This window comes from Vespula pensylvanica, chromosome 8, assembly GCF_014466175.1.
Source record: "Vespula pensylvanica isolate Volc-1 chromosome 8, ASM1446617v1, whole genome shotgun sequence".
Classification (NCBI taxonomy): domain Eukaryota; kingdom Metazoa; phylum Arthropoda; class Insecta; order Hymenoptera; family Vespidae; genus Vespula; species Vespula pensylvanica.
The window spans coordinates 1,289,159-1,305,846 of NC_057692.1; the positions used below are offsets into that span (position 1 = coordinate 1,289,159).

General features: G+C 37.3%; 2 protein-coding genes across 9 annotated transcripts in view; one reads left to right on the forward strand and one right to left on the reverse strand.

Moving 5' to 3' along the window:
• Positions 1-16,688, reverse strand: part of LOC122631094 (CCR4-NOT transcription complex subunit 6-like) — a 527,872-nt gene that overhangs the window by 118,049 nt on the left and 393,135 nt on the right. The gene's annotated exons all lie outside the window — the stretch shown is intronic.
• On the forward strand, positions 2,864-7,696 carry LOC122631098. 2 transcript variants are annotated; one of them, XM_043816366.1, is made up of 7 exons: positions 3,235-3,442; positions 4,179-4,284; positions 4,389-4,515; positions 6,007-6,157; positions 6,378-6,504; positions 6,837-7,092; positions 7,350-7,696. In XM_043816366.1, the coding sequence occupies exons 3-7, from the start codon at positions 4,396-4,398 to the stop codon at positions 7,674-7,676; spliced, it is 981 nt and encodes a 326-aa protein (XP_043672301.1). In that variant the 5' UTR covers positions 3,235-3,442; positions 4,179-4,284; positions 4,389-4,395; the 3' UTR covers positions 7,677-7,696. The 2 variants fall into 2 exon arrangements, with proteins under 2 accessions (XP_043672302.1, XP_043672301.1); XM_043816367.1 differs by lacking the exons at positions 6,007-6,157; positions 6,378-6,504 and adding an exon at positions 2,864-3,154 and having other exon boundaries at positions 3,314-3,442.

Sequence of the window (16,688 nt, forward strand, 5' to 3'; positions counted from 1 at the left end):
GCCAACGGGCAAAGACACTTCGAAAGAGTCTGAGCCACGTTAACTCTTTCCACACCCTCTTGCCTTCTCCTATTTATATTTATATATATATATATATACATACATATATATATATATATTTCTTTTCTTCTTCTACCACCTTATCTGACCGCGTGCAGCAATTATCCCGGACTCTTTGAACTCGCTTGGCCACGCCGGGATTTAATGAGTACCGCCTATAATACCGTCCGTCGAGATGCCGATACATAAAAGCTATAAATCTGTTCGTCGCCTACCTCCTTTTCCTTCCTTCCTTCCTTCCTTTTCCTTCCTTCCTTCCTTCCTTCCTTCCTTCCTTCTCTTTATCTCTCTGTATCTTTCTCTTTATCTCTCCCTCTCTCTCCCTTTCTCTATCTTTTCGACTTCGATCAAAGAGAATCATAAGAGTATAGAGGGTGACTGAATTCAAGGTCAAGAGAGAACAGAACAGTCGATTAACAAGCAAGAAATTCTTGCCGATCCTTTTATCGGACCGACGATAGAACGCTTTTTAGCAGCAACTTGCCTCGAGACTCGTCATTCCTGCAAGAAGGGAAAGAAGGAATTGCGGGACGTAAGAGGAAGAAGAAGCAGAAGAAGAAGAAGAAGAAGAAGAACAACAACAACAAGAAGAACAAGAAGAAAAAGAAGAAGAAGGTAGACGAGACTAACGGTACCGATCTCCAGCGAGTCTTTATTTCTTTCTTTCTTTCTTTCTCTCTCTCTCTCTCTCTCTCTTTCTTTTTCCTTCTCCAGCAACTTGCTTCACTCGCAACACTTATTCCAGGCGCCCTGATTTCCTGACCCACTGCCAACGGCGCCGTCATTTGCTAACTCGAACACGCGTGCGCGCGAATGCACGCGTCGTTGTCCTCGTCGTCGTCGTCGTCGTCGTCGTCGTCGTCGTCGTCGTCGTCGTATCTTTCGTCTTCGTTCATCGTGCGTCGTTCCTCTTCCTCGTCTTATTTCTCTTTTCCGTCGTCTTCGTCTACCTCTAATTCAATTACTGCCTTTCACGATCTCCCGTCCGTCAATTTTACTTGTCCGGTACAGAGTACCGTGCTTCGTTCATTTAACCAAGCGGTACCAGAGACAGAACCATGGTATTCATTACCGTGTAAACGTCCACCCGTGAAAAGAACGTTGCTCTGTGGTTGACCCCACCTCTCTCTCTCTCTCTCTCTCTCTCTCTCTCTCTCTCTCTCTTTCTCTGTTGCTTTCTTTCTTTCTTTCTTTCTCTTACTGACACAACGCTCACTTCCGCTCCTTGACTTTCTAGATAATATTATCGTACGAATCGTTGATTTTTTCCTCGATATATTATAAATTTTATGATATACAATGAATCGTATAATATAATACGGTATAATGAATTTGTAAATAATTCGTTTGTATAAGTAAATCGTAATCGGACAGAGAGTGGGAGATGAAAGAGATTAGAAAAGAAAAAAGGGATTTTAATTGGATCGGGTCGCGTACTACTGCGAAAGAAAAGTTTGAAAAAAAAAGTAATTGTAAGATGCTGGAATGAAATAAAAAAATTAAGATAGATAAACAAAAAAAAAAACAAATAAAAGAAAGAAAGAAAGAAAGAAAGAAAGAAAGAAAGAAGAATTAATCGATCCGGCACTAATCAAAGTACAATGGACCAAATCCAGTAGCGAAGTGGAAAGTTTTCTACGTTGGGCCGAAGCGTGCCGCATCGTAGAATCTCGAATGCGAGCGACGTCCGGTGCCGTTCCGTGGCCTGCCGCTAAAAGTAGAGAAACTGCGGAATTTTCGCGCTGCTCCTCGCTCCGAAAACCGTCGACGGAAACGAACGCTAGCTCGCGTCCGCCATCCGTGACAAGCTTTTGTGCGGACCTTTGTTCTCCCTCCTTTCTCTATCTCTCTTATTCACTATCTATCTATCTACCTCTATCTCTTTCTCTCTGTCTCTCTGTCTCTCTTTATGTATATATATATATATATATATATATCTATCTATCTATCTCTTTCTTACTGCTCTTCAATCGCTATCTCTTCCTCTCTTTTTACGTTCCCTTTTGTCTCTCATCTCTCTATCTCTGCCCAACGCGGCAAAACTTTCAGCTTTAAAGTTGGAACTTTCTCGCGGGGAATTCAGTAAAAGCTGCTTTACCACCTCTCGCGCGTGTTTTACACTTTGAGGATTACTTCCCTTTCCTCCTCTTCTAGAAAGTACTTCCGCTTGGCCGAAAGACTTCGAGAAAATACGAACGCGATGTCACCTCGTGAACAAATGAACGAACGAACGAACGAACGAACGAAAGAAAGAACGAGCGAGCGAGCGAACGAACGGACGAACGAACATCGATATCCTTTATATAAGTAAGAAAAAGCTCTGTCGTTTTTTATTCTATTTTCTCTTGATTTCTTTTTTTTTTCTTTTCTTTTCTTTTCCTCTCTGCTCCCTTCGACCTTCTCCTTTTTACCCTTGTTTTTATTACATTCGAGAATAACGTCCGAATTTTATCAAGGAAAAAAAAAAGAAACAAAACGTAATTTTCTCGATAATTCTGACAAAGTGGTATACTTATTTATCATCACGCTTTGGGTTTAAAAATAGAATAGAAATATGATGTCAGGATAAAATTGTCTAAGTGATTATGGCCTCTTTTCTCTTTCCGTTTCTTTGTTTTTCTTTTTTAATCGTCAACGCTATCTTTCTTATTCTTTCTCTAGCATCGTTTTACTATTTTCGCCGAGCGATAATCGCGCTTTATATTTGCTTGTTCAAATTTTTATTATGGTAGGTGATCGTAAAAATGTAGGAAAACGACGCTCGGATATGCGTTGAAGTAGTCGTATAAGAACGAGTGACAAATTCAAGGCACTTTACTGGCACGATATTCGCCAAGTTCAGCTTTGTCAACGCAACCGTAAAACCACCCAACGTCTATCCACAAAACGTTTCTATCTTTTCTCTTGGGGGAGAGGGAGAGAGAGAAAAAGGGAGGGAGAGAAAGAAAGAGAAAGATAGAAAGTGAGAGAAAGAGAGAAAGAGAGAGAGAGAGAGAGAGAGAGAGAGAGAGAGAGAGAGAGAGAGAGCATGAGTCTCGAGAACGAAAAAGAATCATAAAAAGGAAGCCACGGGAATATGGTAGAAGGAACGCAGGTTACTTATTCCATCACATTGCGGACTGAAAAATATATATATATATATTTAAATAAATATATAAGTATATATATATATATATGCATATTTCTTTCCCTCTAAGTTCATCATCGTATTTCCAGCTTTACGCATTAACATATTTTTCTTTCGTCCGTTTAGACCTCCATAGCCACGTGGTGTCCCATATGCGATAAACGTGTGAGCGATAAAGGAAAAGACACCGATCGACTTTTAGGGCACGTTCGAAGGAATCATCGAAAAATCTCTGCTCTGGGATTGGATAATCACGTAAATATCGATGATATTTTTCTATGTCTGTCTATCTGTCTCTCTCTCTCTCTCTTGTTCTCTTTGAATATTTCATCGATTAAGAGGAATTTTGTATTATTGTTCTTTTTTCCTTTTTTATCCTCTCTTTCTTCTCGTATTTTATTTATTTTTTCTTTTCAACAAACGAGTAGCACTCACAAAGAAACGTTTCTATCTATAGTACATAGAAGTAGTACGGGATTGCCCTTACGCTTGTTTCTTTATCTCTATGTGTTCCACCTTCAACCCCTTTACTCTTATCACCCGTGTTACATTCTTGAATCGTGACTCGTCTCTTTTACCTCGTGAAACGTATAAAGTCTTGGAATGGACGCAAAAGGAGAACCCTCCAGTTTCTTCCCTCTCATAAAACGTCGAACGAATGCCGAGCGTGAAAAGAATTCCGAGGCATCGTCGCGGGAAATCGATCTTTATGATGCATTCACGTAAAGGCTCGTTTCGAATGTGAATATTCGTTTACTCGTTCGATAGATACAAGATGTTTTATAATGCGTTTCAACCTCAAACGATCATACACACGCGCGCACACACTCACACACATACCACACATGTATGTATGTATATATATTTCTTTTTATGATTTTATTAGATACGACATTTTCTTATTGATCCAATTTTTTTTTTTTTTTTTTTTTTTTTTTTTTTAGTATTATTACTATTATTGTTGTCCTTATTATTATTATTCTTTTTTTAGGAAAACGGTGAACAAATTTTGGAAAGACAACAATCGAACGGCACGGCACAAGCAAAGCTTTCTAATACCAAGGAAAAAGATAGAAAGAGAATCTACACGACCCGTGGTATATCTACGCGATGTAGAAACATTTAAGAAGATTCTTTGGGTCTTCGTAATTTTTTTTTTGTTTTTTTTTTTGTTTCGTCTCGTTCTTGTTTTGTTTTCTAGTGGACACATGGAAGTCGCACGACGAGAAAAAGATCTGTCCTCAATGCAGAAAGGAACTTGTACCAGCATTGCACACACGCAGACACAACTTGACAACGTCTCATATGGCAGCGACTTGTCTCCTGGGGTAATTAGTATACCGATTGACGATTTTACGAAAAAAGTTTTGCAGCTTTTTCTTTCTTTTCTTTTCTTTTTTTTTTTCTTTTTTTTTTTTTTTCTTTTATTATTATTTCTTTCGTTCGCTCCCATCTCCGAAAGATTTCATTCCCGTATAATTTTCTTTTTCTTTCTTTTTTCTCTTTTTTTTTTCTTTCTTTCTTTCTTTCTTTTTTTTTTTTTTTTTTTTTTAAATTAACGATTGCGAAAAGAAGAGAGGTAGGAAACGTTTGAGCATTTAAAAGCAGAGCACGATAAAACGAAAGAGGGACACGCCTCTCCGAGTTTTTGGTCAGTGTACGGATCCAACGATTAATTTTCCGCGCACTCCGCGAGCGTCCCCGATGGGAGAGATTAATGACAAGCCCGGGTTCACGAACTTAAGCTCCAACTTGTCAGTTTTAGTCCTGACAATCGTCCGACCCTTTTAGGCAAAGCTTTGGAAAAGCGCCATTGATTCTCTCGTAATTAATGATTTTTCCAATCGAACTGTATACAGTATCTAGAGTCACGAGCAAGTAATTTATAGACATCGAACGAGTAAATTAGAAAGCTAAATCGATCGTATCTATTCCCTAATATCCGTTTTCTCTACCTTCGTGATGATTTAAAATTTTGATAGTAAAAAAAAAAAAAAAAAAAAAAGAAAAAAGAAAAAAAAAGAATTAAGAGAAAAGAAAAAGAAAAAAGAGAGAGAGAGAAAAAAAAATACTGTCCTTTGCGACAGATGTTGGCCATTTTGTTTTATACCGTTAATGAAACGCACGAAGAAGATTCGCATGATCTGTCCGGCCTGTGGATACGTTTACGGGACTTACGAGTATAAAAATAACGGCCTGGCTCCCTGTCAACCGGATTCCGAGAACTCGCAAGTTCGACTTCCATCTTCGTCCACGAGCTTTCGCGAGAAGGCTACGAGAGAAGAGTCCTTCTTTCGAGATTAAATCAACGTCGTTCTATATATAAAAAACGATTGAAAACGTTCTCCTATATATATATATACATACATACATATATATACACACACACATACATATATATATATACATACATCATACATATATATATATATATATATATCTTTTGATTTTTTTCTAATAAAATGTTTACAACGATCGCAGACCTTCTAGAAATGCATTTAAAACGTATGAAACGTATTCGTCATTAATTATTAAAAAAAAAAATAAAAAAAAAAAAGAAAAAAAAGGAAAAATGATCGTACGGATAAAGATAAAAATTTACGAAACGATTAATAAATATTTTAGAAAATTTCTTTTTACGCTTTCAACGAGGATAAATAAATTAACTTAATATTATATCCTACGTAATCTGAACACACGAGAAGCCACGTTAATAATTATCAACGGAGACGCTCGAGATAATAATTGCGGCTAATCTCTCGTCGTCCTGAGAAGTGAACGGCGTTTTAATGACGCCAAGGATAAATTTATGATTTTAGAAAGCGCACTTTTATATACCTCAGAAAGTAGAACGCGATCGGTCTGAAAACGAAGCCAAGCAGCGCTCGTGGATCTCCGGAACGAAGTTATCCAGAAAGATTTGGCCTTTTGGAAATAGTAAACGAAAAAGGAGTGTTTTTTCGACCAGAGGTTAGTCTATTCCTCGATCAGAGCTTAGATCTTTCTTATCTTTTTTTTTTTTTCTTTTTTTAATGATCACCGATTGAATAAAAAGAAAGGAAAAAATGTAAAGAGAAAGTCTATTACAAAGAGCTCACGTATCAATTTTTGAAGCTTTCAAAAAAATTACAATCAACACATCCTACGATATATGTTAAAATTATCGAATGATATTTGTTTTATTGAACAGTGGAAACTTGGAAGTATCACGACAAGAGCTTATTATGTCCGGTGTGTAACGAGGATGCTCTACCTATAGTTTTCACAAAGAGACACATGTTTTCGAGCTCGAGACTTGGTGCTACTTGCTTGTTAGGGTTAGTTACATCTCTTTCTTTCTCTTATCTGTTCCATTAAATTATCAATGAAACTCTAGTCAGACAAAGAATCGGCTATAATCAAAGTGATAAGTAAGCGTGGTAACAGGCAACAGACAAATATGTCGAAAATTTATCTTCGATAAATTCGAAATCGGTCGGAAGACATAAGTCGATAACGATTAATAGACTAGTTTATACTCCATTATTTCTATCGTAGCATTTCCAACAGAACCAATTTCATTGGTGGAAAATCATTAACGAAAATAGCCTGGCATTCGTGTATCCTTCAATGAAACAATGCCACACCGTTATAACCATTCGCTTTTCAGATGTTGGCCATTGTGTTTCGTACCTCTGATGTTGAGTCGAGAGAGACAAGTGAGGCTGGTGTGTCCGTTCTGCGGACATAATTACGGAAATTACGCACAGGCGGAAAATAAAAGCGATGACCCGTGGCATCCTCGTCGTGGACAGCGACGATTAGTCGAAATTACGAGCTCGAAGTTGGACCCTCCCAGTGAACGCGAACATGAACTTAACCCAAACTCGGAATTGGCTGTACTAGCTTATCAAGGATTATGGGAGGTGAGAAACGATTTGTTTCTATTTAAACGTACATTCTCAAAAACAAAAAAAAAGTGTATTATCTTTCTTCTGTTTGTTACTTTTTTCTTTTTAATCGTTTTCTTTTCCTTTTTTTCTTTATTTATCAATCGTTTCAAACTCAAACTAGATTCTTTTCAACGAACTCGAAACAAAATTTCTGTTAGCCGGTAAAGAAAAAGGATTAACTTTATCGTCGCCTGGTACTTCACTCGAGAACGTTTAACGATTCGAAACAGGTGCGGGATGCTTCTGAACAAACAGAGAACGCCAACGAGAGAGAAGGTAAAGAAGAAGAAGAAGAAGAAGAAGAAAGAAGAGGAGGAGGAGGGGGAGTCGAAAGAGGAGGTGCAAGTGTTTCAGAAGTTTTACAGTATCCTAACGGAGAGACAATGTTTCAACCTTCGGAAGGTTGCACCCTTTGTTCGAGGCAGGTCACGGGAGATCGTTTCTACGAGACACATCTCGACGAGTTTGACCTGGATTACGATTCCGATTGGTCCATGCGTAATCGTTATCGCGTTAAACGAAATACACGTCCGTACGATACGTTCTTTGACGATTAAATAAAACCAATAGCTTTAAACGTTCGTTATAGATTTATTTTAAGTAACAAAAAAAGATGATAATCTTGTATGAAGTAATCGTTCAAGGTTATCAAGGAATTCTTTGATTTGTACAAGAGAGAGAGAGAGAGAGAAAGAGAGAAGAAAAAGAAGCTCATAAAGGGAACAAAGCGTTTATACCAATTTCAGCGTTATATCGACTTTTTAACTATTGTTTCGTACAAATACGATATTCCCTAGTGAATTCAAACGAGAGCAACTAAACCCTTGGTAATTCAGAAACGTGCTCCAACTTAAATAAGCTAGTACATACTCCCTACTTGCAAATAATTTTGCTTGAACACTCTCGAACGTTTTACCGGTTTTCACCGATGGACGAATAGCCCATTCCGTAAGGGAATTTGCAGTTTAAGATTTAACTTTGGCTCGTGTCGTTATAGAGAATAGGTACAAAAGAGAATGATCAAAAGAACAAACGTGAAACAGAGAAGAGAGAAAGAGAGAGAGAGAGAGAGAGAGAGAGACAAAGAGAGAAACAGATTATACGTTAAAGTTACTACAAGATGATTAACGTTCGACCATTCATCTAACGTTATTAATATAGAGTACCAAAGTGAAAGAGGAAGGTGGTACTACATACTCAAAGTCGGAACGAATTGAATCGAACTTTTGGAAGTTCCATTGTTAACAGCTATAACTAAGAGGATTCTACGATTTAACAATGGGCCCAAAGAACAAGGAGGACCGAGAATGACAACGTAATACGTCTTCGCCGCGCGAAACTTCAAGATAGCTTTACTCTAACGAGTGTGGTATACCGTTCTTAAAGAAGTTCCCGGATACGCTTATCTAAACAGTTGGGTTATACACTCTGGGAGATCGTAAATTATGCGTTATAAGATTCGTGTTAAGCGAAACGTATCGCGTCGTTGACTTTTGCATACATTTTTTTTTTTTTTTTTTTTTTTTTTTTTAAAGAAACAAGAAGAACAACAACAACAACGACCAAAAAAAAAAAAAAAGTAAAAGAAAAGGAAAAAGAATGAAGATCAAAATGAAGATGAAGAAATAGAAGCAATGTTATCTAATTTTCTCTATCTTTCTATCTCTCTATCTCTATTTCGATCACTTATTTTCTGTTCTCGATATACAAGCAAGAAAGGGTCATCTCCGGCGGGAGTCGGCTTCTCGTTGTCATCGGATGCCAGTCGCACGTTCGCGAAATCCAATCGGTCGAGCGAGTAGGAAACCGAGAAAGAAAGAGAAAGAGAAAGAAAGAGAGAGAGAGAGAGAGAGAGAGAGAAAGGGGAGGAGAGTTCACGTTGCTCTCTTTTCAAGTTTTTCTCGAGTGGAATGACACAGAGAGAAACGTCTCGAAGCTGGCACGTAACGGGCATAAAGCGATCAAACCAATCTCGACCGTGATCTTACCGTTGGGCAAGAATCGATAGGGTGGACAATATGTGTGTATGTATGTATGACGTACCTATACATATACATCTGTATGTATCTGAATCGATCGAGAATACTTCGATAATTTGATTTCCTTTTAATCAAAAAAAAAAAAAAAAGAGAGAGAGAGAGAGAGAGAGAAGAGAGAAAAAAATAGAGCACGATATATACAAAAGTATATAAAAATTAATGCGATCTATTATACAGATACCCGATAGAATTCCAACGATTTTGCAACGTGATCTCACGATAGCAATCCTATCAAACCTTGGAAATGAAAGAGAAGAATAATAATTGATTGAATTAAATCCTTAACGGATCAGCGAATTGGTGCACTCTTCATCAACGTCCGAGTCACGACGTATTCCGACAAATGTAGCAGTACTCGTTCCGTAAACTAACCGTGTGAATCGATAAGAGAAAAAGCTATAAAGTGGCATGTAGAAAGAGGAAGAGAGGAAGAACAGAGCGATACTTGTCCTATGAACGTGAAGATGCTTCGAACCGATCGTACCAAACAGAAACACAATGGAAGCTTCGACTTCTTTTTCTTTCTTTCTTTCTTTCTTTCTTTCTTTCTTCCTTTCTTTTTCTTTTTTTTTTTTATTGTTGTTTTAAGTGATCATGAAAGTGGTGCGAGAGTTCGTAAGAAGGCCTTTACAATTAGCATTGCTAACTCACCCCACTCTATTTCCTCCTCTTCCTCTTACTTCTCCTTCTCTTTAGACACATTTCTCTATGAACGATTCCTTCCTCTTTCTTTCTCTCTCTCTCTTTCTCTCTCTCTTTCTCTCTCTCTCTTTCTCTCTGTCTGTCTGTGAAGGAGTTTCTTCCTCGTTTTCCCTCGTCGATGTTATCCTTCGGTAACAGTGTCTCCCTTTTTCTACCTTACCTCGCCAGTTGTTCTCGCACGCTTCGCTGCCCACGGAACAAGAGTCCGCGGCTTCATCGAGTCTTCTCTACCGGCTTGTACTGTTAACCACGTAGGGTCAACCTTCGACGTTCCGTAATCGATGCTCTTGTTAGTCGTGTTATACGGACACCTACGATACGCTAATCCCTAAAGGTGCTACGCGCGAATCTACCAAGATTATTGGATCGTATATCCCCATCGAATCGAGATAAGACTTTATATTAGATTTATCCTTGTAGAAACTCGTTTTGTATCTTTCATTTTATATCGCGAAGATATGCTACTCTCGTCAAAAGGAAAATAAATAAATAAATAAATAAATAAATAAATAAATGTAAGAAAATTAAAAAAAGAAAATACAGTAGATAAGATACATATGTATGTTATAATCGAAAGACGAATCTATCTCTCTCACCGGACTAAAGAGAACACGTTTATTTATTTTATACGAATCACGAAAGAGAACAATTTTATTAGATTATTATAGATATCGCGATAATATATCTATTCTCTTCTCCTTTCTTCTATTTTCTTATCGCATTAATTCACTTGGAAAATTTGTATATCGAAGCCAAAGTTCTCAGGTAAAGGTTTAACTGGCGGACTTTAAACTGTGTCTAACGCGTAATCCGTCTGAAACACATAACAGAGCTGGTCGTAGGGCGATTTAAGGTGTGGGTAAAGTTATGAATAAGCTTCCACCTAGAGCTCTGCTATATATATATATATATATATATATATATATATATATATATATATATGTAGATATATTGTACGGTCCGGAAGGAATTAGCCGAGAGTAATTCTCGGTTGAATCGCGAAAACGTAGTCATGACATACACATTGCTATGCTCGTATCTGTGTATACATACATAAGTGTGTATGTGTGTGTACGTGTAAAGTTCGTAAACATTCCACGAACGTATAAAACGTTTAAGAAAGATCGCCTTATGAACGAAGCCAACAAATTTTACGATTCATTTCAAAGTTTCATTCTGGTCTTTCATAAAAGGAAAAAGAAAAAAAAAAGCGAAAAGAAAAAAATTTATAAATAAACGATAAAGTGGATTAAACTGGAGATCGACTGAAGTAAAATTGATGAATTAATTTTTTAATTGTGAAATTTCGAAGACTTCCTTCAGATCAGGCCTTTTAATGCTATATTCCAAAGTGCAAACGGTGGTTTGCGATAACGCTATTAACCAGGCTCGTTGAAAGGGAGAGAATTCTCTTCGTCTTTCTCTCTCTCTCTCTCTCTCTCTCTCTCTCGCTGAGTCTAATCTTAACGACGATAATGAGTCAACTCCGGTTTAATTAGGACCAGAACAGACACCTAGGTATACAGTCTTTCTCTTCGTCTCTGTCTGCACCGTCATTTAAACGTTCTTCTTGCATCTTACTCACTCATACAATTACTACGCGGTACTTAGAATATTTGCAGAGTAAAGATTAATTAATCCTTCTTGAATATTCCTTGAATGCGAGTAAATATATGAACGTTTAACATTAAGATCGTTGGATGGAAGTATTTCGAAAAAAAGAGAGAGAGAGAGAGAACAAAATCACGTAAATTTTGTTAAACAATTTACTCTCTGATTCGGCGAGAGAAAAATTGTTACGTGGAAAATAATAACGAAGGAAAAAGATAGAGAAAGAGAGAGAGAGAGAGAGAGAGAGAGAGAGAGAGAGAGAGAAAGAGGAAAAAGAAATTGAAGCGTTTAGACTACTTAGAAATTTTCTTTAGATTATAATAGATCGCGTGCTCGGTATTCATTTTATTAATAAATAATAGCTTTAGCGCGATACTTTGGAAAAAGTTTGGACGTCTAGGCGCTTATCGCGTACACGCGATATCAGCCTTCTTAATGTCCATGGTTAACCGTGGATAAACTTCCTCAACGGTAAACTTATAATCAGTTTGCCGATAAACGTAGACGAGAGGAAGACGTGGGAAGACGTGTAACTTAAAACCTTTCACGAATTTTCTACTTTTGCGAGAGGAAAGCGAAAAAGAAAGAAAGAAAGAAAGAAAGGGAATTGCGACGAGAAGAAAAAAAAAAAAAAAAAGAAAAAAGAAAAGAAAAAACAGAGAAGAAAATAATAACAGACAGAATTGTTCATAATCTTTCCCTTCTTCTATCGATAGTTTCGCCTACCACTCCTCGCACCCTCTTTCAAAAAGGGGAGTAATAAATTCATTCGGAATGAATAAGAACGTTCGAGGGTTGCGCTTATCGCGTGACGCTTGTCTCTCTCTCTCTTTTTCTTTCTCTCTCTTTCTCTCTCCCTTTCGAAAGGACGCGAGAAGACTTCGATTTTGATATCGTATGCCAGTTACGGAGGCCACGTCTAAGTTTATGGGGTATTGGGATTATATCATATTTTATTAGGAGCTGTTGCTCGCAGCTGATACCAGGGAACTCACCGCTTTCCAATATTGCTTCTCGACGGTGATTCGACTCTCTCCAAGCAATCCCTCCTCTCAAACTATCCCTCTCTCTCTCTCTCTCTCTCTCACTTTTCTTTTTTCACTGATATCCTCTTTCGCTTCTGGTGCTATTGCCATCTCGAAACTCTTCTCCGAAGCCCATTTCGCGGCTCTGCTAGAATTCGCACGTCGATCGTGCGAGAAATCGATCGGATGCTATACTATTTTTATCTCTTTCGTTTTATTTCTAACGCAAAAGGGAAAGCTCGTCGATAAGAGAAACAGATTAGATATTTCTCTCTCTCTCTCTCTCTCTCTCGTTCTCGTTCTCGTTCTCTCTTTCTCTCCTTTTCTCTATCTCTCTCGCTTTTGCAAGGAACAGAATGGTATTAGAGAAATCTCATTCCGCATCCTCTTCTATGATTTCGCAGGACCCGTGCGAAACGAGCAGTAATAAAGTCGAGATGTAGAAAATATGTTGTCCGCGCGCGGCCGTTCCAGTAGTTTCGTAGTTCGTGCTTTTCCCACAGATTTTATACGCAGAGAGCGCATCGAAATGGTGCTTTCCTATCTAGAAAGTAGTAAAGTGTCAGCTAGAATATCGAAAACGGTCAGAGACCAGACTGAGATAAAAACGATTTAATTTCGTCCAATTCCTCCCTCTTTCTAGTCCCTCCCATCCTCTCCCCTTCTCTCCCACACCCCTATTCTCCTATCTCCACTCCCCAACCACCCTATAGCTATAAGATTTTATTACGTCTGAAACGTTCGAATTAATTTAATCCCGTTTCTGTTCGTACTTTTGTTTAGTTTGAAATTTTCTTCATCGAATACGATATATAGAGAAAAGAAGAGATAAAGAGGAAGAGGAAGTATAGCCAGAATAAGAGGAGAAAGAGATTTGCGGAGACACGGAGAATCTACCGCTAGAAGTTAATTAGAAGAATATTCAGAAACACGCGACCGCTTAATCTCGACATTTTAATTAAACTCTGTCTTAAATTCTCGCACTGTTGAATCCTTGCGCGCGCGCAAGAAAGAAAAAGAGAGAGAGAAAGAGGTAAAAAAGAAGAAACGGAATTTCTCTTTCTCGAAACGATTCCAAATATTTTCTTTCCTCTATCCCATATTACGTACTACTCATATACATATACATATACATACACACACATACACACACATATATATATATATATATTCGTCGTTGAAAATTTCATAAACTTTGACATAAACCTAATGACACTTGACATAAGCCGCATTTTCCAATGATTTCAAGATTGGGATAACACGTACTATCGAAGGGACTAGAGTCTCTGGAAGCCAATTGAAAGAAATACGATTGCGGATCAAAGGGTCGAGAGTCTTGTAAGTTGACTCGCGAGTGAAAGCAATTTTGCTTTCGATTCCCACCGGTGATGGTTCGGGATCGCTTTCGCGTTCACAAAAATGGATATTCTACCTTTTTCTTTCTTTTCTTTTTTTTTTTTTTTTTTTTAAATAATATCTAAATAGCAAGTACTTACTTACTTATTTACTTATCTACTTTTACGTTTTCATCTGCGAATATACTTGGAAACAAGGGTTGCCTCGTTTTATTTTCATCAAAAAGTTGGAAGATACGAATGGAGGAATATCCTTGTTCACGAACGTGAACAAACAAGAGAAAAATACCTAGTCGAATTCGTTGTAATTTTGTTCTTCGAAACGAACTTTTAATTATATCCGAGTATCCCACGCTCAAAAGCTACCCTTTGCCGTGTTGTCTAGGAAATAGAATCGTTTTCAATTCGACCTTCGATCTCACGATTTTCCTCTCTTCTCTCTTTCTCTTTCTCTCTCTTTCTTTCTTTCATACCTTCTTACAAATAACGGCATTGTTGCGTCAATCTAAGCGTTATTAGACCCCTCAAAAATTCTTGCTACCGGCATTCCTGATGTTCGCTCTAGTGTAACGTTCATTCGAACTAGCTTCGCACATACCGGGTGTCTAGGATGTCAGGAAAGTTGCGTTGCGAGTTCTCCAACTTCCCCTTTCGGCCGTGTCCCGACGTTTCGTTACGGTTTGCTGATATATCACGGAAGCTTTAAATGAAATGTAAATGTAATTACTCGAGAGGCAGGGAACTCTCGGCCCTTTGAAATTCCACTTTCAAAAGTTTCCGCTCGAACATTGCCAGTCGTCATAATTAGTAACAAATTCGTCTATAAACTCCCGCAAACTTCGACTCTCTCTTTCTTTCTCTTTCCCTTTCTCTTTCTCTATCTCTTTATACGTCTACATTTATCTCGCGTAAACGCATTTTCCGTGGGAACGTTTACGAAATCGCATTTTCCGTTTTGACTAGACATTTATTTTTAAATAACATTTTCTTTTCGATTGGTCACACGCAAAAAAAAAAAATACGCTTTGAATAAAAGCGTATATAAATAAAAATTTCGATATCCCTGTGTCAAAGAATAGACATGTCTTTCATGAAAAAAAAAAAGATCAAAAAATAGAAATTTAAAAATCTAAAAAAGAGAAGGAAGAAGAACAAAGAAGAAGAAGAAGAAGAAGAGTCACGTCACCATGATCTAAGAAAACGCTTAAAAACGGTGGTTGTGGCTCTTTGTTAAACGGCAAGACGTTTCTATCGTTTCGAACAATACGTTTCTTGTTCTCCGGTGCTACGTAACCATGTCTTGCGAAGCTTTTTCGAGCGAGCTAAAATATCGTGACAGAGAGACAGAGAGACCGAGAGAGAGAGAGAGAGAGAGAGAGAGAGATAAAAGAGAGGAAAGAAGAGGGAGAAGAGGATGAAAGACCGAGGAGTCTCTGAATAAGCTTCTCTTTGGGTCGACATCGCGTTTTAACCAATACGATTTGAACTCGCTTGCAAGAATCGGTAGAAGAAAAGATGCAAAATTTACGTAACAATCGCAAATAGCTCGTGTTATCCTTTGAAAAGAGTAAAAGATATCTCTGTGTGTCTTTCCTTCTCTCTCTCTCTCTCTCTCTCTCTCTCTCTTTCTCTTTCTCTCTGTCTCTTACTCTTTCGGTAGAAACGCTTTCATTAAAACAGTCTGAAATTAATTAAACGCGAACGCAGATAGGATTTTACGTAACGAGTCGATGAATGCGACGGGCTTTCAAACGGCCCCAAGCGCTTTTCACGGATAAAAGGGCTACCAATAATTTATCAAACTTATTAACGTTCCTACGGTCCAAGCCTCGAAAACAAAAATGCCATAGCATTTCATTACCTTTGAATTTCCACGAATAATTTCGTTATTAATTAATAACTGAATCGTAATAATAGACTGCTGTTATTGTCCCAGTATTATTCGTATAATTCGAAATAGATAACAGTACAACGTTCTACTCGTTTTTTACAAATTTAATAACTCTGTCAAATTTATAGTTCGAAAGTTAATTCTCGGTAAGTGAATAAAGGGCGAGGAAAAAAAGAAAAAAAAAAAAAAGTTGAAATATCATAAATAAAAAGAAAAAGAACAAGAATAGAGAGGAAAAGTAATGGGAAATAGATTTTCTATTCGATTTTTAACGAAACGAAGGAATTAAACATCATGAAGTAAGAGTTTAAATATCACTTTGATCGTTTCCTTTAAAAAACGATTGATTCTGAGTAAAATTGAAGAGAAAAAAGCAAGAACATCGGAAAAACGATCGATAACAACTCAGGCAGCTTTGTTTCAAGATACACGATGTATCATAATCCGAAGATGAAAAGTGTAAACGAAGAATTTACGTTAACGAGTTTTCGTCGATAATCAAGAAGGATTTTTAAAATGGGGTCATTATAGCGATTGAACTCTTAATGAGCGTTTCTCCTACGATATTTCAAAATGAATTTCTTCCTTGGTACTTCATGAAATATGATCAATTTTCATTTATTTAGCCAAAGTAAAATTTTCTATTTTTCAAGACTTGATATATATATATATATATATATATATATATATATGTATACACATATATGTATATATATATTAAATATTTGATTTTCTGAAATAATATACTTCGATGGTAAACGATTTTATAACTTTTCAGTTATTACTCGAATCCAGCAAATATTTGTTTAAAAAACATTAAACGATAAAGAAGTCTCGAGAAAAAAAAAGGAAAAAAAAAAAAAAGAAAAAGTACGAAGAAATCTTACGCGACTTGGACCTGCCGTTATAATACGCGGAGAATTTTATCTCCTCTTTTCGATTTTAT